This window comes from Candoia aspera, chromosome 1 (genome assembly GCF_035149785.1).
Source record: "Candoia aspera isolate rCanAsp1 chromosome 1, rCanAsp1.hap2, whole genome shotgun sequence".
NCBI lineage: Eukaryota > Metazoa > Chordata > Lepidosauria > Squamata > Boidae > Candoia > Candoia aspera.
This window is the reverse complement of record NC_086153.1, coordinates 13,647,021-13,671,753: the sequence shown is the minus strand read 5'-3', so window position 1 is coordinate 13,671,753 and position 24,733 is coordinate 13,647,021. Positions and strand designations below refer to the sequence as shown.

At 39.2% G+C, this 24,733-nt stretch overlaps 1 protein-coding gene across 18 annotated transcripts in view; it reads left to right on the top strand.

Moving 5' to 3' along the window:
- Positions 1-637: 637 nt before the first annotated feature.
- The window catches only part of GTF2I (general transcription factor IIi), a 75,661-nt gene continuing 51,565 nt past the window's right edge, over positions 638-24,733 (top strand). For 5 of the 18 annotated variants that reach the window (XM_063297486.1, XM_063297469.1, XM_063297477.1 and 2 more), the window contains exons 1-9: positions 639-930; positions 10,606-10,709; positions 11,860-11,998; positions 15,190-15,324; positions 16,863-17,046; positions 17,739-17,767; positions 19,786-19,834; positions 20,533-20,576; positions 22,114-22,179. In XM_063297486.1, coding sequence (XP_063153556.1) covers positions 10,611-10,709; positions 11,860-11,998; positions 15,190-15,324; positions 16,863-17,046; positions 17,739-17,767; positions 19,786-19,834; positions 20,533-20,576; positions 22,114-22,179 — 745 coding nt within the window. In that variant the 5' untranslated portion in view covers positions 639-930; positions 10,606-10,610. Of the gene's footprint in view, positions 931-10,605; positions 10,710-11,859; positions 11,999-15,189; positions 15,325-16,862; positions 17,047-17,738; positions 17,768-19,785; positions 19,835-20,532; positions 20,577-22,113; positions 22,180-23,686; positions 23,845-24,733 lie in introns of all 18 variants that reach the window. The other 13 variants (XM_063297540.1, XM_063297513.1, XM_063297504.1 and 10 more) reach the window with 5 other exon arrangements.

Sequence of the window (24,733 nt, the reverse complement as noted above, 5' to 3'; positions counted from 1 at the left end):
ATCAATGGAGGACGTGAAAGGAAGGACCTCCCTTCCGAGGCCTTGCTCTCACTTGCCAAATCTCCGGCCTCTGCAGCAAGATTCCCTCATTGTGCACTGAGAAGCGGGTGGGACACGTGTGAGTGTGCGCGCACGCGCGCCTGCCAGCTCCTTCAGCTCCCACACAAGGGGGGGTGTTCATTTGTCGGCCACCCCGTCCCCTCTCCTCTGCTGGCTGAAGAAAGGTTTTAAAATGCACATAAACGCCCCAGGTGGGGGCTGCAGCCCCGTCCCCACTCCCTTCCTTGCAACCGCGCCTTTGTGGCTACACTCTCCCCAGGGCAAGAAGCCACAGAGGCCTTTGCACGCACGCCCGGCTGCCTGGGCCAGTCCTTCCTCGGCCACGGTTGTCGCTTCCTCCCCGCTCGCCGCTGCCGCCCCGCGCTTTGCACAGCCATGTTTTTCCACCCTCCCACTCCTCATTGACTCTCTCTCCTCTCTCTGGTCCTGAAGAAAAGAGGCCAGCGTAGCCTTTCCAAGCACGGCCAGTGCGCGGGGCTTTCTGGGAGCGGTAGTCCTCCCTCTCCCTCCCGGCCGCTCGGAGGGCTCTAGCAGAACTACGTTGCCCGAAGTAGCCCCGCGGAGGAGACGCATGCGCAGAGGCGGGTTGGAGGAGGAAAAAAGCCCACCCTCGCCTATTCAGCCTCCTCCTCCCCCCCACCTTCTCCTCGGTTCTGGGTTCAGGGTGAGCCGTTGAGCCGAGGCCCGCGCGCCGCCCGAGACTTGAGCGGGGAGCGAGGAGGAGAAGAAGCAAGCCGAGCGCGGGAGAGCGTAGTCGGCCAGCCCCGGAGCCGCAGCCCAGCGGCCTGCATTGTTTTCGTGAGGGTGGAAGCGCGGAGGGACGGGGACGGGCTACTCCCCCCTCCTCCCCCCGCGACTCCGGAGCAACGAGTGAGTGGGGGAGGGGAAGAGCTGGGGGGCGAGGCGGGGGGCCTCGGGGAACGAGCGGCTTCTTTCTCCTCCTCACGCTCCCCTCCTCCCCCACGTGGGGGGGCGAGGGGGGAAGGGGAACTTCCTCAGGCAGTTTTCTCGGGCGGCGCGCGTGAAGGGGGGGGCGAGAGGGCCCCTCCCACGAGCTGTTGACGGGGCGGGCGGGGGGCGCGTGCGAGGAACTTAATTGGCCCTTTCGCCTCGCAATGAGCTCCCTCCCTGTTCCAGAGGGACGGGGGGTGCCTTATTTTAATCCATTTCTCCCTAATGATCACCACCATCATCATCATCGTTACCATTCCTTCCCACAGTTCTGCCCATTTCAGGGGAGAAAGGTTTTCTCCGCTTTTTAAAAAATATTTCCCCCCCAAAAAGCCCCTTCCTCGGAAAAGGATGTCGTCCTTGCAGTTCTTCATGCCAGTTTTTCTTGGCTGAGAAAGGAGGTGTTCTAAGGATTTTCACGACGCCCCATCCCTGTGGTGTGGATGTTTTGTTGGCTCTCACCCTTCTCCCCATTTTCGTGTTTTGACCATATTTGGGTGGGTGGGAAAAGGGGTCTTTATTTTCCTTAGAGATATATTCTCGCACATTTCCCATTTTTTCCCTAAGGAGGTTGTAAGTATATTTTTAAAAAATTATTGTAGACTTAATGTTTCCCTCATACTTCCCTCATCCATATTTTCTATTGACCAGCCTAATTTTCAAAGTCTGGAATTGTGCTATTACTATAGATAGTATAATTTTTTATACTCTTTCCTCTTTCTGTTATGGACTTTTTTTTTAAACAGAATGATGGATTTTGTTATTAATGCATTTTAATCCTGTTAGCTAGTCTAGGAATCTTTCTGCCTAAAGAGTGGGATCCAAGTTGTTAAGTAAATTAATTAAAGAAAATCAACTTTCTCCCACTAAGTCGGCTTGTTTTTCAGGAGGGGGAATGCTTTGAAAATAATAATAAAAAAAAAAGTTTCAACTCTTGTTCTTTCTGAAAAGTTGGGGTGGAGGTAAATTATTTGTATCAGTGCTAATAATTTATTAGTATAAATTATTCACAAGCTGTCTCCTCTTTGGAAAGGGGTGTTTAAGGTAATGAAAACCCTCAGAAAAATTGATGGAGGAGCTCCCCCAATGGCCTAGTGATATATATCACGTTTAATAATATCACATTTGCACCATTCTCTTTAAGCTATTTTAGCTGCCTTATTGCAAGCAAGCACAATTAGGACTATTAGTACAATTACTGATGCTCCCTCTGGAAAATTAACTAAGGACCCCCCTCCCCCTTAAAAAGAGGTGGTGGAAAAAGTATGAGGAGAAATTCTATCACTGTGTTTCTTTCATGTCAGCCTCTCTTCAAGTCCCTGTTAATATGGGGTGAACTTCCTTAGTCATCTTTCTATATGGGGGAAGAGGTGTATCTCCTCTTGGGAAGTTGGGTAAAAAAGATCTTGATGTGAAAGGAAGGAAAGTATGCTTCCTATTTCTCATGCCTTTTAGCTCCCTATTCAGTTTTCTTACTACAGCAGAATTTCTGTGGCCAGTTTGTGTGAGGGGCTACCTATGACTGCTATGGTTACTATCATCAGCAACATTGAAGCCTTGGCCTTTTTGCCATAGGGACAAGAAGGGGAGGAAATTTTAGTGGTTTTTCTTCAAACCCTTGTTCCTCTGTCCAGAGAAGGCTTGTTTAGCCAACTTTCCAGAGGGAACACCTCGTCTGAGAATGGGCCGAGGAAGCATTTTCATTTGGGGAGGTGCTGCTAACCATTCCACATGAGTGATCCTTTAGACTATTTTCTGAAGAGAGAGCATTTGAATATGAGCATCTTCCACATGTATTTCTGTTCCCAAGACAAGAAAAGAACAAATAAGGAACATTTATTTCCCTGTGTATACCTGTCTCTTCTTCACCCACTTGACCCATATTACAGTGGCCAAATGAAAGCCTCTTTCCCATCTTGTTTCCCCTTCTCTAAAGTAGAGGTTGCCCATTCAGCTTTTCATAATCTTGGTTTTTAATTATAAGAGTTTTGGTGTATTTAAACAAAAAAATGCACTTACCAGTTTTGGATATTAATCGTGATAAATGAGGGCTATTATAAACTTCTGTGGTGGCATTGGTCAGAAAGTAGAAAACGAAGTAACTAATTAAATAGGGATAATTGAGATTCCCTCTTAGTTGTCCAGATTCTCTCTTCTCTGCTGTCTTCCCTTTACATTGTTTTTCTTACTATGGAAAGCTTTTCCCCACATACGTATTCTGCAAATTTTTCCTGACGTTATTCCCATGCTATGGCAGGGTCCGCTTGTCGGCATAGCCGTCTCCATTTGACTCGATCCAAGGCATCTTCAGGGGTGGCATTCACGCATTACATATGTATTCTGCAAATAGATAAGTAATATGATTCCTCTTCTCTCAGTTCCTAGAGGTCAATTCTATGTAAGTTTTTTTAATTTGTCAGCTTATTGGCAGAAAGGTGGTAATGTAAATTAATGTAGGCATATTTGCATAGACAGTGTCTGATTACATAGATCAGCCTATGCATGATTATTCAGAAAAAAGTTCCATTCTCCACATATGTTATTCCCAACTCTACAATAGGCTTGTGGTCACCCTTGTCTACCTCCAGTTTGGGGGATTGCAGTACATCTTTGTTTCTCTTCCCTTTTTACTGTATTTCAGTGGAACCTTTCACTTTTTTTTTCTTGGCTGTGCATTTGGTTGGAAATTGTATAATAGCAAAATGGGCCTTTCCACCCAGCATTCCTCCCATCTTCAAATGTCCTAATGCATCATGGTACATCTTATCCCTTTATTGCTTAATTTAGGATAAACCTCTGAATGGAACTTCTTTGCTACCCCACCACAATCTTTGCCAGTTTTAAGTAGGTATTATTGTTGCCTAAATTTTCATCTCTGCTTCCATGGTAACTTGTTAACATGGTAACTAGAGCCAGTTTGGTCTAGTGGTTAAGGTGCTGGGCTAGAAACCAGGAGACTAAGAGTTCTAGTCCTGCCTTAGGCATGAAAGCCAGCTGGGTGACCTTGGGTCAGTCACTCTCTCTCAGCCCAACTCACCTCACAGGGTTATTGCTGTGGGGGAAACAGAAGGAGGAGGAAGGAGTATTTGGTAGGTTTGCCGCCTTGAATTATTTGTAAAAATAATAAAGGTGGGATAGAAAATAAATAAATAAAAAATAAACTTGTTTGCCACTTTCACCATTTTGCATTTCTCTTCAGAAGTTCTGTTGCTGCTTCTTGCTTGTGTGGGATCTTGATCTTTTCATGCTGAAAATTTAGAGCTAATCACACCTCCCCCATTCCCCCTTTCATTTTTCTTCATACCTCAGTTCTGCAGATAAAAGAGTATTACCGCTAGTGGTGTTTGACTTCGTGCTTCTTCAAATTAGTGCTGCTAAATGGGAAATGACTTATATTAAACAACAGCTGACTTTCCTCCTTGTTTTACCTTGCCAGAAGTACAAGTGCTAAGCAGTACTGCTTTGTTTTTGTTCTGGTCTCTGGTTATTCTCTTTTTTCCCTCTCCCTCTTTCCCATCTGATTGAAGGAAAACCTTTGAATTTTCTCATGATCCCCTCCCACCCATCTGACAATAATAAGAGAGTAACCTGAAGGAAAGTGGCATACTTTGGATTAATACTTATTTTTGTGATGTTAGGGAACACATGTAACCTTTGTTAGAGCAGTTTTTAAAACCCAATCTTCTGAAGAATTCACTTGATTAAGTGGGGTTTTCTCACCATTTTTTCTTTTTGTAATATTTTGATGTAACCCTTGATACTTTAATGCATATTCTTTAAATGCTTCAGTGCTCTAACTCCAAATAGGGGTCATTCTAAATCATTTATGTTCTTCTGGAATAGAACATAGATTTTGCTGTTAGAAGAAGATCACGTTAAGTTTAAATTTCAGTTTGGTTTGAAGTTTATCCTCAGGATTTTGAAATAACACTTTTTAGTTTCTGGAGATTTGGTCCTTTATTTTCTCCTTTAAACCTCAGAAATTATTCAGTCCAAGAACTGTGATTAAATATTAGTGTGCCCTAATTCCTTGGGCTGACAGCCAGTTTGGTATAGTGGTTAAGGCATCAGGCTAAGACTGTGAGTTCTAGTCCTGCCTTAGGCACAAAGCTAGCTGGGTGACCTTGGGCCAGTCACACACACTTAGCCCTAGGAAGGAGGCAATGGCAAACCACTTCCGAAAAACCTTGCCAAGAAAACTGCAGGGACTAGTCCAGGAAATCAGCAGGAGTCAAAAACTGACTCGAAGGTGCCTGTGTGTACACCCCCCCCAAAAAAAAATCATTGGGCTAGGTATGCAAAATATGCTTTTCTTCACCAAGGTATGTTGCATACTTTTCAGTTGATTTCTGTTTTAATTGGAGCAAAAGATAAGACATTTTATCATGGCCTTGGAAAGGTGTGAATATCTATTCTATCCATTTTATTTATTTAATTCAACTTTAGTGCTTCCCAATTCCAGGCCAACTTTGGGTGGCTCACAATATAAAAACAACACAAATAGAACAAAATAAATAGACATTGATGGAAATAAAATGGCAATCCAGATAACTAATATCCAAACATATGTAGTATGTGACAAGGAGGTTCCATCCACCCTACCCTTGTGGAACCCTGGTCTAACCCCTCCCCCCACTCAGTCTGGAAAGGTCATAAGTCTTCCCAGAACAATAATTCTCAAACTTGCCTTGCATAGAAAATACCATTTTATTTGTGCAGAATTCTTATAATGCAGATAATAGGTGTGAACATACAAATTGGACTTCCATTAGCTTTTGAAAATAAGGTATGGGAGTGTTTTTCAAAATGGCATGTGGGTTTGTGGATGGGAGAGGGCAAATAATTCTGCTTTTTATTGGTGATAGACTTAAAACAAAAAATTTAATGACTATGAATCTTAGAATCGTACAGAAAGAAATAGATGATAAGTTTTATTGCTTCGAGCATGGTAAAGAGGACTGCACAGCGCTTTGGATTTGATCCGGAAGAGTGATTCAGAATGTATGGGAGTGGGAATGCAGTATCTGCAATTCATTAAACTAACTATTTGTTTCCTGGAAAATAACATGGGTGCATTAATGAGTCACAGACAGGTGCTATATTTGTGCTGCTTCATGTTCTGAAGTACCTCTTTTTAATTGAATCCAAAGTATTGTGCAGGCCCTAATTTGATTAACTTACTAGAATGATATCCTTACTTTCCTCCAACTGCTCAGGGTGGCTTACATGGGGACCTTCTTTCATTTTATCCCCACAGCAAAAACCCTGTGAGATTGGTTGATCTGAGAGAGTGACTGGTCCAAAGTCACCCAGTGAATTTTCATGGCTGATGGTGGACTTGAGCCTAGGTCTCCCCAGTCTTAGTCCAGCACCTACACCACATTGGCTGTCATCTAAAACAGAAGAGGAGCAGACAAAAAGTGAGGGAAGAAGGGAGAATTGGTTTAGTAGTTCTGGATATGCATTTAAAAAATGGGTAGGGAATAATATCCACTATAAGAGCATTCTGCAGAAGAAGGTAGACTGGGAGATGCCATCACAGGGCTTAATAATCAAGGTTTGTATTTACTGGAGAGGCTGGTACAGTAGCCAGAATCTTCAGAGAACCATTGTACAATCATATGAACAGGTTGCTTGTGTTTTGTATCTATACTTAGTCAATGTAAGTACATAGCAAGGATGCTAAATTACAACGTGGACATTATGTGCTTGGTTTTGGAGGCCTAAGTTAAAAGAAAAGTAACAAAGATCCTTTGTGTTTCACTTGCTTATTTACTTGTTTACGCACATTTATACCCCATACCAAGATGTCTTCAAAGAGAAAGAACCCCAGTTCAACTGAAAGAAGTAGCAAGAAGCAAAGGAAATCTATTGATCTCTATTTGAAGATGAAGATCATCAAAGCGTGTGATGTCAGGAAGAAGGTAAATAATATAGCATGAGAAGAAGGCCTGGCTCATTCCACCATCTCCAGTATTTTGAAGGATAAGGAAAGGATCAGAGAGGCAATAAAAGGATCATCGGGAATGAAAACAGTTAAAAGAAGAGAGTGAAAAGGCCTCATCCAAAAAACAGAAAAAGTCCTTATACTTTGGATCAAAGATCAGATGCAAAAGAGGATGTTGATTTGGCCATCTTATCATTCAGGCTAAGGCATGCAGCATTTTCGAACCACTGACAGATTGAGCAGGTGAGTGCACCGAAACATTCACTGCCAGCTATGGCGTTTATGCGGTTTCAGCAAAGATTTAATTACCACAATACAAACATAAGAGGTGAAGCTGCAAGCGCTGACAAAGAAGCTGTCATGTTTTCTGGATTAACTTGATGATACCATAGCAGAAGGGAACTATTTGCCTGAACAGATACTCAGCATGGATGAAACCAGGTTATACTGGAAAAAAATGCTGAAGTGGACCTACATACACAAAGAGGCCAAAGCAATGCCTGGATGTAAAGCGCTTAAGGATAGAGTAACCTTGCTGTTGGGCAGAAATGTCACCGGATTCAAGCTGAAGCCATTTCTGATCCACAAATCAGATAACCGCCATGTGTTGAAAAGGAAAAGCAAGCACGTGCTGCCCATTTATTACCAATACAGTTGCAAGGCTGGGTGATGAATTGCTTCATACAACAAGTAAAGGAGTATAGCTTGCAAAAGGGAATCTGTATGCTACTAAAACTTTCATTGTGTTTATCTGTTTGTACCTTCAAGTTAGCCCAAACAGTGCATTATGTCGCAACAACTTTTGAATCAAGGTACCTAAAATCCTCTAGCTTAAAGAATGTGTAAAGAATCCAGGACCCATTACTCATGTGGAATTCCACAATGTTTAGACCAGTTTTATTTGCAAAGTTGTGGCTGTTGCAGCGTCCCCATGGCCATGTGATCATGATTTCTGACACTCTGTGCCATCTTCCCACAAGCAAACTTGATGGGGAAGCTGGCAGTCACTTCTGCTCCTGTTCACTAGACATCCCTGTGACCCGTTGGGTCATCCTTTGAGAGGAAGGTAGTGAAGTCTGATGTGACCAGAATGAACATCAAATTTTAGGCTCACTATATATTTTTTACCCCACTGCTGGATGGTCCCGTGATCATCTAAGAAGAGTATATATCATAAATAGAAAAATAATGGTAGTGGCAAACAAACTTCAATAAAAAGTCAATATTACCTAAACAGATAGAATGATCACGGGTGGGCAAAACAGTGGGAACTTCGTGAACAAAACTGGCGTGAACTTTGTGGAAATTTCAATTCCACAGGAGTAATGTCCTGGATTCTTTACACATTCTTTAAGCTAGAGGATTTTAGGTTCCTTGATTCAAAAGTCGTTGCAGTATAATGCACTGTTTGGGCTAACTTGAGGGTACAAACAGATAAACACAGAGTTTTAGTAGTAGATAAACTCTGGTCATATCAGACTGCACTACCTTTCTCTCAAAGGATGACCCAGCGGGTCACAGGCTTGTCTGCTTTTAAAAATTTTCTGGCTCCTCGATAATGCACCTGGACATTCCCTCCATCTGGACGATCTCCACCTACATGTAAAGGTCATTTATCTACCAGAAAACCACCCCTCTCCTATAGCCTATGGACCAGGGAGCTATCTTGATACTTAAGGCATACTGTTTATGTGCAACAGTTGCCAAAGCCATTGCCACAATGGAGGAAGGGTAAACATTGCATGAGTTTTGGAAAGTCTATAGTAACTTCCATTGTATGAGAAACGTCACAGCAGCATGGCAGGATGTTAATGTGAAATGCATGCAAGCAATTTGGAAAATGCATTTAAAACATTTTGCTGTTCATGTAAATAATTTTGAAGGATTTCACCCAATGAAAATTCAGACAAAATAAGAAAATTTTGATGCTCATGAAATCATTGATTTAGAGGCTGATGCTGAAGATGTGAAAAATTTGATAGCCTACACTGAGGGAGAGCTTTCAAATGAAGATTATATTGAACTGAAAGAAGAATTAGAAGCATGAAGGGTTGAAGAAGATGATTGATCGCTGTTTTCTCGGATGTTAACAAAATTTTATCAGAATTAGAAAGTATGGATCCAAATGTAGAACATTTTGGAAAGGTACATCTGGAAATGCAAATCTTAAAGTGTTATCATATATGAAGAAAAAGAACCCGTGCCAACCATACAGTGAGTTCTTTAAGAAAGTTACTCCTTCCTCAACTCCACTTTCCTCCCCATAACCCTCCCCATCTGCAGGAATAGAAGACCCAGCCAATCCTCAGCCATCAGCCACCATGCCAGCATTAAAGCAACGGGCTAGAAACCAGGAGACTGAGAGTTCTAGTCCAGCCTTGGGCATGAAAGCCAGCTGGGTGACCTTGGGCCAGTCCCTCTCTCTCAGCCCAAGAGCCAATCAGGCGTGGTATGAGAGTTCTAGTCCCACCTTAGGCATGAAAGTTGTCTGGGTGACCTTGGGCCAGTCCCTCTCAGCCCAACTCACCTCACAGGGTGGTGGTTGTGGGGAAAATAGAAGGAGGAAGGAGTATTAGGTATGTTCGCTGCCTTGAGTTATTTATAAAAATAAAGGGATAGAAAATACCCAACGTTTCTGAAAACACAGATTAATCTTCCAAAGGATTTATATCCAACTAATTTGATTAATTTACAGGTAACTGTAATTGTAAATTATTATGCCTAATTTTGTACTTACATAATAAACCAACTTTTCATTGCATTTCCATTTAACCTTTTTGTTTCTATTTAGGCTATTTGTTAAAAAATGCATACGGTATTAAACCAAAGCTTTAAGAAATGTTCATAACTTTGAAATTGTCATAATGACATGCAGAGATTTAAAAGGTAATAAATTATTACAGTATATTTTTATGGCAAAATATGTTACAATTAAAGAGATCTTTGAAGTGAATGTACAAAATACTAAAAATGTCCACTTCATAAAGGATAAAAGAAATTGAATATGGAATGCTGAAGTGAAGTCGTAAGCTCAGTTGTGGTCATGCCTAGGCTATTATGATACCATTGGCTACCATTTTGCTTATTGACCTAGTCTTTGGAACAGACCTCAGTTGCTAAATGAGTGGGTGTAATATGAACTTCTAACAAATCTAATTTCTTTGTGGGGTTTTGCTTAATACAAAGTCACTTTGGTTGTTCAGTGTTTGCTGTTAGCCAGGCAAGGTGAGGTGTTGCTTGAAGAAGGACCCTCTTTTTCTTCTAAGAGGGGAGAACAGCTAAGAGGATAAAGTAGGAAACTTTAATTTTGTATCACCTTTCCTTTGAGCCGTAATTGGTAGGCAGGGAATTGCCCACCTTATATTGAATGGTAATCCTTTGTTCCAAATATCCAGCCAGAAACATGGGGGAAGACTCAGAAAACAAGTGGCTCAACTGTTTATTGTCCCTGCTTTAGTAAACTTATTGGATAACTTCAGAATTACATTAATAAACTATATCTTCTCTCCCAAATTAACTTGTGTAATGTGGTTGTCTCATTCTTGTGATTTTCTTTGTCTTATATGCTATGCAGAAGGGTAAATAATTTTCCCCTATGTCAGGCATAATTTTGATTCACAGTACACTTTTTTCTTCTTTATTTGTAGCAAAAATGGCTCAAGCAGCAATGGCGGCAGCATCCAGCCATGAGGAGGACTCATCTGAAAGCAGAATGGTGGTTACTTTTCTCATGTCAGCCCTTGAATCGATGGTAAGGGGTAATTAATATGTCCTTGCTGTACTGTGACATTTTTTCCCACAGGGCTTGTATCTCCAGGGACTTTTATGCATGTTCATCTGTTTCTCTTTAACCATCAGTTCGTTGGCAAAAAAAAAAAGCGTAATTGACAGTCTAGACCATTGTTTCCTAAGATTGCATCAGACTGTAGCAGAGGGAGAAGCAGGAAGCAGAGCTACTCCATTGACTCAGTAGAGAAACCAACAGTATTTGGCTTTTCCTATTTAGGTTGGTTGGTTTGTTTTTTCATTCCAACTGGATGCGTTTTGAAGATCAGTAATTTTCAGTTACAAGAAGCAATAAAAGAAAAAATGTCTCCTCATCCTCCTTGTTACTTTCTAACATGTTTCAATTAGTGTGCTTTCATAATCTATGCAAATTTGGCAGTGAAAAGATAAGATTTGAGAGGTTTGCTCAGCACCTCTACCTTGAGTCATGCTGTCTGTGCTGGGTGGGCATGTGAATGATCTATCAATCAGGACCCTCATGTGATCAGTGATTGCCAAGCAGTTTGGTTCTTCTAGAATGCTTCCCATTGTGTCACATGTGTCTTTTGCTAGGGGTACAGCAGGGGATTAGGCTCCTTCATCATCAGTGGTTTGTAGATTATCAGTCTGCACCACTGATTAAGCGAAAGCCCTTAGAAATTGTACTTGGATTTCTAATGATAATCGTCATAATTGGAAGTGGCTAAATTTAATATTCAAATTTCGGTTCAAGAACTTCCATTGTTAATGTCTATAAAATATTATTTCAATAAAATATGCTAATTAGGTAATTCCAGTATCTTTTACCGTATTATTGATGTTAAGAAAACAATAACAATGAATGAAGAGAAATGGTGTGTAAATCTGACCTAGCACTTAAGACAGTGCTGTGGATAATTTTATCACATTCTTTTATTGCTGTTAACACTTTCATGTTGTTTGTACAATTCCCAGTTTTTGTTTTTGTTTTCATTTAAAAGGTTCTCCTCTTTGCAGGACAGGTTGTAGTCTTGATTTTGAAAAATAAAGCAGTTCCAGGAAGAAAAAAAATGAGAAAAAGAGGATATAATACACTTTCATATTTAACTTTTGTTCTTGCTGCTGCAGTTCTAAACAGCAACCTTTTACTTCCATAGTGCAAAGAGCTTGCCAAGTCTAAGGCAGAAGTTGCCTGCATTGCTGTGTATGAAACAGATGTGTTTGTGGTGGGAACCGAGAGAGGAAGAGCTTTCGTCAATTCCAGAAAAGATTTTCAGAAGGATTTTGTGAAGTACTGTAAGTCCGAATGAGAAGTGTATTGTTCACAGACTTCTTAACTTACTCTTACAGTTAGTTAGAATCTGCACATAAAACTTTTTGCTCATGTAACATTCCTTTTATATCTGTTAATACTATAAATAAATAGATGAGCTATTTTGAGAACATTCATGGAAATTCTGTGCCCATTTTCTGTAGCAAAGGGGAATAGACTGCATTTGGTAGCATTATACTTTTTCCCCCAACAGAAAGTAGTGCAATATACTATGTCCTGATAGCAAACCTTGCCAAGAAAACTGCAGGGACCTGTTTAGGCAGTCTCCAAGAATCAGTCACGAATAGATTTTAAAAAATAGCAATGTGGGGGTAAGTGTTGAGAGGACACTAGCCAGAATGGTACTAATGAGAAACAATAGGGAATAATACACATATTTGGAGGGGCTGTGATTTACAGATGTGCAAATATGCTTAAAAGAAAAAAAGGGACCCACCCCAACTCCCACCCCAAAAAGCTGGTCCACTGAGGACTATGCACGTTGAGTAGCGCTGAATATTGAGTGGCAAGTTGAAAAGAAAGAAGGAACACAAGGAAAGTTGTAGAGACAGAAATAGTTGTACGTTCTGCTTAGGCACAAAGGCTGGCTTGAACCTCAGCCAGAATCCTCCTCTTGGGGAGGAGGAGACATGCAAGATCTTGGTCTCAGTTGCAGTGGTATTGCATTAATAATGAAGCCCAGTAATTTTTGGAGCTTCCAGCACAATTGCAGCGCATAATTTTATATGTGTCTTTGATAATGTGGGAAAGTTGTTTTGTCCTAGTTCATACAATTATGTTATGCTATTGAGTACTTCTTTACCGAGTTTATTTTAAATAAAGACCCCTTGAGTCTTTTGAAGTACTGCTTCTCAACAGCCTGTTAGCTGTCTTGGGAGGTGATGCTGAAGAACAAGCAGGATGACCACAGGTGTGACTGCAGCACAGTCTTGCTCCACCTAAGCACATTGCATCAATTTGGCTGCATATAAGAAACTAGTCCAAATCTTTCTGCTTCTTCCTCAAGTTCAACCACCCAAGCAACTGCACTCAGCTACAGCTGTCTGAGTATAGAGAGAGCGCGTGATGAAACAGACTGAGAATTTGTGATTGAATGTAATTTTTGTGGCATTGTTTATTTTAATATATTTATCTGTCAGCCATTATGCATTCACAAAATGAGGTTATCAAATTTCTGCCTCTTATGAAAAGCACCTTAAAAAGGCTGGGGGGAATGGGGAAGAAATCTATATAGGCTGATTACCGTTTGCTAATGGCAGCTTATCAGGGTGCCTAATTGTTCATATTTATTGCCCAGTTATTTGGTGAGAAGGCTGAATGGATGGCAAAGTACTGTAAGATCTTTTTGACATGCTGTTTGCAGTGCAAATAACCTTATGCATGTATTGTATCACCAAGTTATAACAGAAAAAAATATTAAGTATGATAATTTGAATGGGTCTTCAGTAGATTTGCAGTGCATTTTTTATTTTTACATAAGTGGTACCAATGGTGCTTCATCTTTAGATCATTTAAATGTCCAAGTAACACAAAATACATTTAGATCAAAAATGAAATATCTTTGCTTAAAAACAAGCAAAAATAACATCTTTAAACTGGCTTAGTGTTGCTGGGAAATTCATTTATCTTGATAGGACCACCACTGTTACTTGTGAATGCTCCACATCTTTTCAGTCGGATTGCCAAGTTTCAATTGCATAAATACTGGTGCTTTTAAATAAATTGATGGTGTTTCAGAGCAACTCCAGCAGCAGTAGTTTTTGTTTTAAATGAAAAATAGATTTTTCCAATTGCCTGCTGGGAATTACTGAAGAAAAAGCTACATAGCTAGAATGTATTGAAGTAATATAGTTTATCAAATGTTCTGAGAGTAACAGTGACAAATAACATCTAGACTTCCTGTTCATTGAATTTATATATCACCCATCTCAGGGACTCCTGGCAAGTTTATAATATTTAATATTGGGTATGGTGTTGGGAGGGCAATTTTCAGAACTTCTGTTTTTTCAACAGTATTCTGTTACTAAACATTTTATCTTTAAAAAGTCATTTTTAACCATAAATGGAGGTCAATACAGTACTAGAAAAATTTGTCAATTTCAGAGTTACCCAGAATACTGTATTTTTAGGAGATTATTCTTACTGTGTGTAAAAAGTTATATTATCCCCATTTGTAAATTGTAAAATAAAAGTACAGTATAACTATCCATAATAGTCCAACTCAGAAATCAGATCATGCGTTCACCTGATTGGCTGAGCAGTTTGTAACAAAATTAAATTATGTTTTGTTTCGGCATTTTTTTTGGCAATTATGTACAGTAGTGCTTCTCAAGGTTGGCAACTTTAAGATGTCTGGACTTCAACTCCCAGAATTCCCCAGCCAGCAAGTTGCCAGCGTTGAGAAAAACTCATGTAGAGCAATTTCTCATTTCATGAGTTGGAGGAGTTGGGAGTCTTCACATCCTAGTTGGATGCTACTGTAAGCAAACCATCTGTTGAGACTTCCAGGCTTAGGCAGTTATTTTCACCAGCAGGAGATGCCAAATAGGAATGAATAGGAAACCATTCCATTTGATTTCATTTCTGGTTTAACATTGTGTTTAAACTGGACCAGTGAAAACCATTTTTATACAGAAGCCATTGAGAAAGTTGGCAAGATGTAAATATTGGTATGTTCCTTGGCAGATGTACGGTAGTCCCAGCATGCTTCCATAAAATGTTAAATTGGCTCTTGGTTTATTAAGGGCACTGGAAAAATTGTCCAGTTCATGGATTTCCTGAAACAGAATATTGGTATTCCATCTTTTTGCTAATAAGTAAACCCCCCCAGAAGTCTGAAGATAATACATTAAAAATTACTTACAAATTATATAAGTAATAATAATTGATCAAAATGGCATCAAACCTGTAATACAAATAATGTTGAATGCTGTGTGTCCAAAATCATGCAGTTTTGCCCATTACCCCCGAACAACTGTATTCCTAGAGACATAATTCAACAATGCTGGTTGTATAACTGAAGATTTATTGTAGCCAGATGGTGTGAGCACAAGAAGCAGGATTTCTGAGAAAGGTCTTACTATATGGATAGACCCATGGTATCCATATGGTAGTATGTTTATGGACAGTGTCAGATTTCATAATTTCTTCCTAGGTATTAATGAAGAGGCAAAAGCTGTAGAATTGCAGAAGACAAAATCAGCATCACTTGATAACAGGATGACTGTGGATATTGTGGAAATGGAAGCTCTCAGGAAGTCTGTGGAGGATTATTTCTGTATTTGCTATGGTAAATATTTATTTTTAAATGGCAAAACGTTCAGAGCAGAACTGTGATGTTTCTAATTCTGGATTTAAATGCAGTTGATTTTCATTTGAGGAAGGCAGTTAAACCATCAAGGTACGAGACATGATTTGAATCCTAATTCAGTGATTAATGTGAGTTGCTGTCCATTTCATGGGGCTGGAATTAACTAACTAGGTAAATGTACAGCCTGCTTTATTCCTTTAAGAACTATACAGTAAAGGCATTTTAAATATTCCTATTTAAATAAAATACACATTGTATATAAGGTTAACCTCCCATCATAGCTAATTCCATAATTTTGGAGCATGCTTTTTATTCTTTCCAACAACAGGATGTTGGAAAGAAATTATGTAAAGGTACTGCCTTGATTTCAGCAGGATAATTACGAAAACAGAACAGGACCAAATTTGATGTGGTGAAAAAGAAAATCTGAGTTTAAAAATGTATTGGATCCAGCTGGAAACTGTGGAGAAAAGTCCTCCAGTGCATTTCTGTTGGAAAGGAAGTTGGGCAGTGGCTCAGAATGCCACGGACTGCTCCATTCAAAGGCCCCCACTCCTTCTCAGTCACATGACCCAGAGACCATACCCAGCCTTTCCAGTGCACATACGCACAAAAACAAAAGAATGCAATTTGAGGAAAGAGCAGAAACACATGCCCAGCACTTACACACCCACTCTGATTAGAACTACACATGCAGGTAGTAAGTGTGCACATCTGCTGATTAGTCCCTGTGGAGAAAGTGTGGTTACATGCGTATGTGTACACAAATACACAGATTCAGCTGGTACTTCCTCCTAAAAAGAAGTTTGTTTGTTCTTTTTACTATAACCATCCTTTTTTTTTCCTGTAAGAAACCTCATGAGGGCCTCTTTGGGGCTCAGAACTATTCTTGGAAATTAATTAATTATTGATTGACCAACATATGGTGCTTAACTGTCTCAATCACAAAAGACTCTAGGTGATGTACAGCAGTAGAGAAATTATAAATTCATAATCAGAACCCCACTGAACCAAATATAGAAGATGAATGCCCTCACAAAGGACCACTAGCAGCCAAAGCTCACTAAAATGATTCAGCCTTGGAATGCTTATGGACTATTGACCACATAGGGGCTAAAAGTACCTTCGAGGAGAGAGAGTTTCTTAATGTGGGAGAAGCCACAGAGAAGGCCTGTTATCATCATCATAAAGAAAGGTGATGCTGGAGGCTGGTGCTTTCCTTTGAAGTATGCCAGCTTCTCATTGTTTAAATTAAAAAACATTTTTTCACAGAAAGAAAATGAGCCTGTGAGGATAATTGCTTATGGTCACAATGACAGATCAGAGAAATACTCTGGAGACTGAGGGCCAGAGAGCAGTTTCACTATCTGCCTCATCTACATAGAAAGAAATCCTGGGCTGATTTTTATTTCAAAATAAGTTCATGCATCAAAGAAAAGGACACATTTGCCATTGTTTTGTTACTTTACCAACAAAAATGATATCCCATTGGTAAAGATTGATTTCCCCCCATCTAGGTAAAGCTTTAGGAAAATCAACAGTCGTTCCTGTGCCATATGATAAGATTCAGAGGGATCCATCTGCTGTGGTGGTACATGGGCTTCCCGAAGGACTTGCTTTCAAACATCCCTCTAGCTACGATGTCACAACACTGAAGTGGATTTTGGAAAACAAATCTGGGATCTCGTTTGTCATCAAAAGGTACAAACTTAATTTTATTTTCTTTTAATTTCTTGAGATACATGGAGCTTGCAGCAAAAAGTTTGTAAAGCACTGCATAGTAAAGTGTAAATATGGCTTTTACTAAAGCGATTTAACTATTAGCAGAAACAGACTCCCTTATAAACCTGATTGTCTATGCAGGTTCTTGGAGAGCAGTCCTTCTCAGGAAGAACATATTCTTCTATGTTCAAAAGACCAAATTTGGGAACAGATTGGATGCTTATGCGATGAGGACAGATCATTATGCACCACATATTTTTCTCTTCAGATAATTTGATAGCAATTAGAAACTTCAGAGAAATCAATTTTCTTGGCATCAGAAAAGAGGAACCTTTTAGTAAAGAACATTTTTTTCACTTAAATTAGAACTGTCAAGACTTCTCTGTAAAGCTTTAAATTAATTTGTTATAGTATGGATTATGGAAATTTTCCTTCCAAAACTGTGGGAAATGATGTAATTCAGTTGTGAATGAGACATTTCTGTTTGTGATAGTATTTCCACCATTCCTTCATTTTCCCTCTGCAGTCCAAAATGGACCTTGTAATATTACCCTATCTTATAGATGGTTGTGGGAATTATGAACAAAATATTGAACATTTGGACACTCAAATGTTATCATTTTCATAACTGGACCTTTTAGGATAATAGAATTTGTTCTTTCTTTGTATAGGCCTTTCCTTGAGCCAAAGAAACATTTAGGTGAGTCCTAACTTGATTTAAATAAAAAATTAAAACTTTCATTTTCTATCTAGTAACAATTATATTTCTATAGTTTTTTCAAGATATGTTGATGCCCTAAAAGGAAGTATAGAGTATTGAAAAGTTCTCGAACTGTGCTAGCAGTTCCAAATTACTATTTAATTTTTTTCAACCTTTTGTGAGACCTGTACTTCCCCCTGCCCCAGCACATCTCATGCATGAATTTATTTTTGCTACTTTCTTACAGTAAAGCAAATCCTATTGTTTAAAAGCTACATATTGTCTCAGATACTGTGGACCTTAAACAGTATGGATGTGGAAAGCCTTTGGGGGAAAAAATGGTCTTTGTGCAGAAGCATTTAGCAAAGCCCCTCTTTTAAGATAATTAAAATAGCTGTGTCATTTGTAAGGTTTGCCTGGCTGTTTCACAAGCTATTCCCAATGCCCTCTGTATGTACAGTATGTGCATGCTGCATCCCTTCTGAAGCAGCTGCTGAGCCACGCAGATGACACAACTCCTTAAACAGTTTTTTAAAAGATGCTTTTAGTACATCATCTCCACACTGTAAAGCACCTCTTTCTAAGATTTTTGCAGGGTCTTACTCATATCGAGAGAGTATATGCTATCAGGATCATCAGTAGATGATGATCAGTAAGCAACAGAGCCTTGAATAACATTGCCATGACCCAGAGTGCTGACATAGCTAATGGCTATTAACTTACCAGACCTGGCTTCTGTCTAGTCTTGCTGAAGCAAGACTCTCTTAATTTCCCAGATTAATATAAGACTCACTCAGAAGTTTTGAGAACATCAGTGAATATTGCCAGCCTGACTCAGTCTGGTTTTCTGACCTTGTTTTGTTTGTTTGTTTGTTTAATTAAATTTATTGGCCAGTGGGCTCTGGAGCTGATGTGGCTGAACTCTTAGTTTTGCTTCTTTTTCATCTCCTCCCTATAGTTATCAGAGCCTGGCTGAAATGTTGGCCATTAGTTCTTGGCTTAAGAATTCAGAATTTTCTTGAGCTTGAGTTCTGAACTAATATTATATCACTTTTAATCTTACCAGGGGGAGATACTCAGAACTGATGTCTGATTTACAGTTAACATCTCTGTTTTGAGTTACACTATACTTGCTTACAGATAAATTTATGTTATTTATACTCAACTAAGTAATAATTATCTATCTTCTGGCTAGAAGAGAGAGATATAAATTAGATCAATAAGAATAAATCAGTGAACAGTAATAAAAACAACACAGAATGTAAAGCGTAAGTAAAATACCACTATGGTGCCTTTACTTAAACAACATGGCATGTACCTACATCTTCAGTTTATATGGCAAGCCCCGTTCAAATAAAAACTTCAGAAGAAGGTACTTAAAGGCGCTGGAATCACAGAACATAGGAGCAGCCGCCAAAAAGGTCTTCTGTTTGTTCTCAACAGAGATTCCTCTGGTGGTGGAAAGACTGAGGGAATATGCTTCTCCCAAAGGTCTTAAAGGCCAGGGAAACTCAGAACAAGTCATATGCTTCCTGTAATTGGCTCCACTCAATTTGATCACAGATACAGTATATTTTAACCGCCCAGAATTGCTCTCTAAGTGAGATGGGCAGGGAATGAGATAGATAGATAGATAGATAGATAGATAGATAGATAGATAGATAGATAGATAGATAGATGATAGATAGATAGATAGATAGATAGATAGATTGATAGATTGATAGATTGATAGATTGATAGATAGATTGATAGATAGATAGATAGATAGATAGATAGATAGATAGAGCAAGCCAGTGAGAAAGGGTAAAAGCAGATAGCCCAGGTGAATTTTTTGATACAACCAAGTGCTATCAATGCTATATGGAACTGTAAAAGTTCTATACAATTATATAAGAGGATAAATATCACTATCACTTTAGCGACAATATTTTTTCACATTCCCATATATATTCTGTATTCACCTTAATGTTTGTGTGGCTTAAGTTATGGAAATAGATTCTTTTTTCCTTTTTTTTCAGGTCCTCGTGTGTCAGACTCCTCACACACAATAACATCTCCAGGTGGAAGGTACAAAACCTTTTGTGGTGTTCTCTGATTTTTTTTCCTATAGCTTGTCTACAAACAGTACAGCTGCACATTTTTCAGTGGCAAAACATGAGGTGACAATATTCAGTATTTATCTTCTGTCTTTCAGCTGTAATTCACAAGTCTGCTGACAACAAATTTTAAAGAATATTTTAAAATCCTGAACTCTAAAAAATCAATGCCAGAATCAGGTTAAAACAGCAGAAAATGAAAACAAAAAATGAAATTCATGACACGTTTGAAAGAGTTTTAGTTGGCATCTTACAGTCACTAGTTTTGAGGTGTCTAGTCCTCAGTGAAAGGTGAGGTGAATGGTTCCCTGTGCAAGCACTGAGTCATGTCATAGTCCTCAATAGCCCCACATAAATTCAGGGTTAGGATTTAATGCCAGAGCACCTACAACTGGCCTATGCCAATCATCTAGTGAGGAATTCAGATTGAGTTGCACAGCAGCTGCAATTGTCTAAAAGATTGCTATAACTATTTCAAGGCCCTCCCAAGGCCTTCTAAGCATATTTCTCCAGTCAAGGATAGGAAGTCTGGAAGGAATCTTTCAATGTCCTGGAGAGCCAGTTAGCCTAGTGAGAACTCATTTAATTGAACCAATAACAAGAGATAAATTCATGTGATGTATTATACTCACTGGATAAGAATTACCTATTCCTTCTCTGTTTGTCTAGTTGCCCTTCCGTTCAGGTGAAGACTGAGCCCAATGAAGATTCTGGTATGCATTTCTGTTTCTTTCTAAAATGCTTATTTCTTGAGCTTGCAAGGGGATTGTTCACAGAGGTGTTTGAATTAAAATCAGTCTGCTTTCATAAGAGCAGAAATTCAAGTATCTGTGCTATAAAGTTTTTTTTTCCAATACTTCTCACAAATTTATTGTCAGGTACATTTTCCTGATGTTTCATTTGCATTTCTCAAAAATATTTGCATTTTTAATATGAAGCATCCAAAACCCACTAATAGGCTTCATGGCCTAGTTAGGCTGCATGACATACGTTATAATTAGTGGATCTTGAAAATGCCTCTTTACTAGGAATTCACTTTAATACAACATTTGGTCCTAACTTTTCAAAGTAATAACAAGAAATATCTACACATGGGAAATTTAGGCCTCTTCAGGCCCTGCATTTCATTGCCACTATTATTTGAGATAAGAACACCAATAAAAACTATGGCCATTACTAATATGCTTGCTTGCAAATGTGATTTTTTTAATGACACCCCGCCCCCTCACAAAAGTGTGTAAATGTCTGATATCCAGCCATGGGCTGGGTAACTGACTGGACACACAGTGATCTTTTCAGAAATAATAAATGTTTTTTGTATCTTTATTCTGGTGTAACTTTCTTTAAAAATTGTTAAAAGCTTAAGTGAAAGTAAAGTACTTGACTGTAAATAAAATAAAAAATACAATAAATAAAAAATACAATAAATAAGTTGTTCCTCTTCAAGACTTGGAGTCTTTTATATACTGTATTCTACTACAGGCCAACAAGCATCATTTAAATGGCAATAGTTCATTCATAAGACATAAAGTAATAGGAAAACTTTGTGAAAAGCAAAAAATAGTTAATATCTGTTACAAAGACTAGCAATTCTTACCCATTGCTATGTGCTAGGAATGTACTACTGGCCATGGTTCAGTTTTTCAACTCAGGAAAACTTGAGCTGTCATTGGTCTATATAACTTCCGATACTCGTATCTAGTGATTTGTTTCAAACCACATATGTCTAAGGATGGGTTATCTGCAACAACACTTGCTGGAGAAATACGGCAAATGTCAAGTGGGTATATACAGGTTGATTCTATCCATGCTTCTTAGTTGGACTGAAATAAATGTGTACACATTTTGTTTTTGGTTGAGGTTGGAAATGGAGTGATAGGCTAGATGGGGTTTGATCTGAAAGTTATAAAGAAGAAAAAAAGTACGATTTTCTGGCAAGGTAGATGAATGCAGGTACAGTGGTGATTAGTGCATTGTTGGAAGACCAGGTTAGGGACAGATCGTCATGGAGAAAATCTATCTATGTGGTTGTTAAAAATCAGCACCGACTTCTTGACACATAATGAGTTCTGTTATAATGTTGAAATTGATGAGTGTCCATCTGTTGCATAAACTTGGGATTCATCATGTTAAGTGCAGTTAACTTAGGACGTATTGATTTTCTTGATGCATATGAAACAACAAAAGGGGAGTGTTGATTTAGATTCCTAATTATCTATGTAAATGGAATATTAATTGTTTCTACTTCAGGACTCGAGATGGTAACAGTTAAAGAAGAATCAGAAGACCCTGAGTATTATCAGTTTAATATTCCAGGTAACAGTGAATGTGAACTTGCTTTTATACAGTCTGAAATCTTGAATGGTAAACTATGCTGGCAGAAAGACAAATGGGAAATGAAGGGAATTGGAGGAGACAGGAAAACAACATAGGGTTTTGGTTCCAGTGTGAGCATACACTATTTGAAGCAGAACTTGCTTTTTGTCAGTGGACCCCTGCATGGTTCCTGCTCGTTCGTGTGCTGCATTTGCTCCCTATACACCATTGTCTGTGGCTTCCCCCACCCCACCCCCATTTCTAAAAACTTGACAGGTGTTTTCTAGGTGTTTAGATAAATTACATAACTTAAAGATAAGTATGAAATAACTATCCTGTCAATAGTCAAACTTGGTATTGCTGCCAAATACCAAGTATTACAAATGTGTAGTTTTGGAGGAAGGAATAGAAGGATAGTCTACATGTGATAATTCCTGAATAATGTTTGATATATCTCGTCACTTTATTGATTCTTCTTATTAATGATTGCTATCAAAAATCATGTGGGTTTGTGTACTTTGTTTATTTAAAAGACACCAGACTCATGTTATGCATCATAACTCTGGGTGGCTTACAAACAGCAAAAGACATAAAGCCACCATAAAAACTGCCAGCGCCCCCCAAAACAATGCCCCCCACACATATTAATAATGTTATCAGGGTCCATCCTCACTCTACCCCTGTGCTTGTGGAAAGAGCCAGCTCTTCAAGGCTTTCTGGAAGGCTAGGCGAATGGTAGCCTGCCAGATCTCAGTGGGAAGGGTGTTCCAAAGTGTAGGAGTTGATACCAAGAAGACACTCCTGGGTCCAGCTAGATGGCAACCTTTGAGGACAGGGACCTGGAGTGCATCCACCTTATCTGACCTGGTGGAATAAGCACTAAACCCTCTGTGTAAAAAAATATGGGGTTGATGTGCAATACGAGATAAGCAAGACAACCATAGCAGTTATTTTAAACTTCAATGTAATTAAATTTTCTCCCCTTTCCACAGCCCCTTGGAATGCCCATTTGGAAGTGGCATCCTGATTGCAAGCTGTACATAGATGGGACTAGCATGGTTTAATTGAAATTGTCTATTTTGTCATACATTAAGGACTAATGGAGTGTGTGAATTTGTAATTTTTTTTTTTGCAGTAGCGGTATACAAATTATTCTGGAAACCATTTCATGGGGCAGCATCATTGTTGAATGATCCCAGCCTAATATAGTTTCCTGGGGCTAGGGTTTAAAGTAAAGGCACAGAGTTGAGTAACCTTTGCAAAGCTAAGCAGGTATAAGTCTGGTCTGTACTTGGGTGGGAGATCACTTTGGAGCCCGGTATATGCCACACTAAATTTTACAGTGGAAGATAATGGGTTTTATATTATAATAAAATTGTAGTTTCATCTCTTCCTTCCCTAATTTACATTTATCTCCCAGGAGGCAATTTTAATGAAAAGCTACTGATGTTCAGTATCTTTTGTCAGGATATTTCTCCTTTCCCCTTCTTCCCTTCTCCCGACCCAGATATGAGTTTTATTGGCTGTGCTGCCTTTTTTTTAATGACCCATTTTGTGCAAGATGCTCTGCCAGGAGATGAACATTGAGGATGGCGAATACTAACTGGACAACTGTCCAATTGTGACCCGTCGCCTAGTGCTGGCATTGCAAAACATCACAGCAAGGTTGGTTTGCACCAGAATGCTGAAAATAGTATGTGTGAATTAACAACAGAACCAGTAGTAGGATGGAAGTGTTAAAGCCTGGATATTCTTTACAGAACCCTCTCTGGCTTCATTTAAGCAGGCAAGAAAAAACAACTTAAAAAGTTGCTTTGCTTACAGATGCCTTCTTTCTCCTGCCATATCCTGAGGAGAATACCACATTACTCCTTTCCCCAACCTAGAGATAGTAGCAGAATTTTTTTTTTCCTATAGTATGCCCATTGAAGCCTTCAATTATAGTAGAGGCAGTGGTGAAGTTCAGCCATACTATTTTAGCTAGGGCAAGTGGTATATGTACAGGAGTGTGATGCCTTTGTGTAGATTTCCTTTTGACTTTAAAAAGTAGCCACCAGGATCATAGAAGACAGGCAATATCTGAAGGTTTTTGAAAGCAGTTTCTTAATACGTAACTGACTATTTTGAGGGTTATCAGTGCAGTGCCCACAGAGTTGAGGACGTCTGAAGCACTCCTAGTCCGTATCCATGGAATCTCAAATTAAGCAAAATCTCACTCTGTGAATCTCATGAGATTTCAACACATCATCACATAAATCTCCAAAATCTCATGATAGTTTTTTTACAAAATAACGTTGCACAATCCCACTTATTTATTTGAAAAAGGACATAAAGAAGCCTTTTACGGGCAAGGCATACCTGACTGAAGATTCATTATTATTTCTAAAATGCCTTGAATTTGGAATTAAGAGGTCACCTTGGATAAATGGACAGCATATGCAAGCCCTGCGTACAAGTCGCTAATAAACGGTCCCAGTAGCATAGCCAGAAGAATGTACCTCATCTTGATTGCCGTCTTGACACTGGAGAGTGTTCCTGCCGGTATGTTTCATTG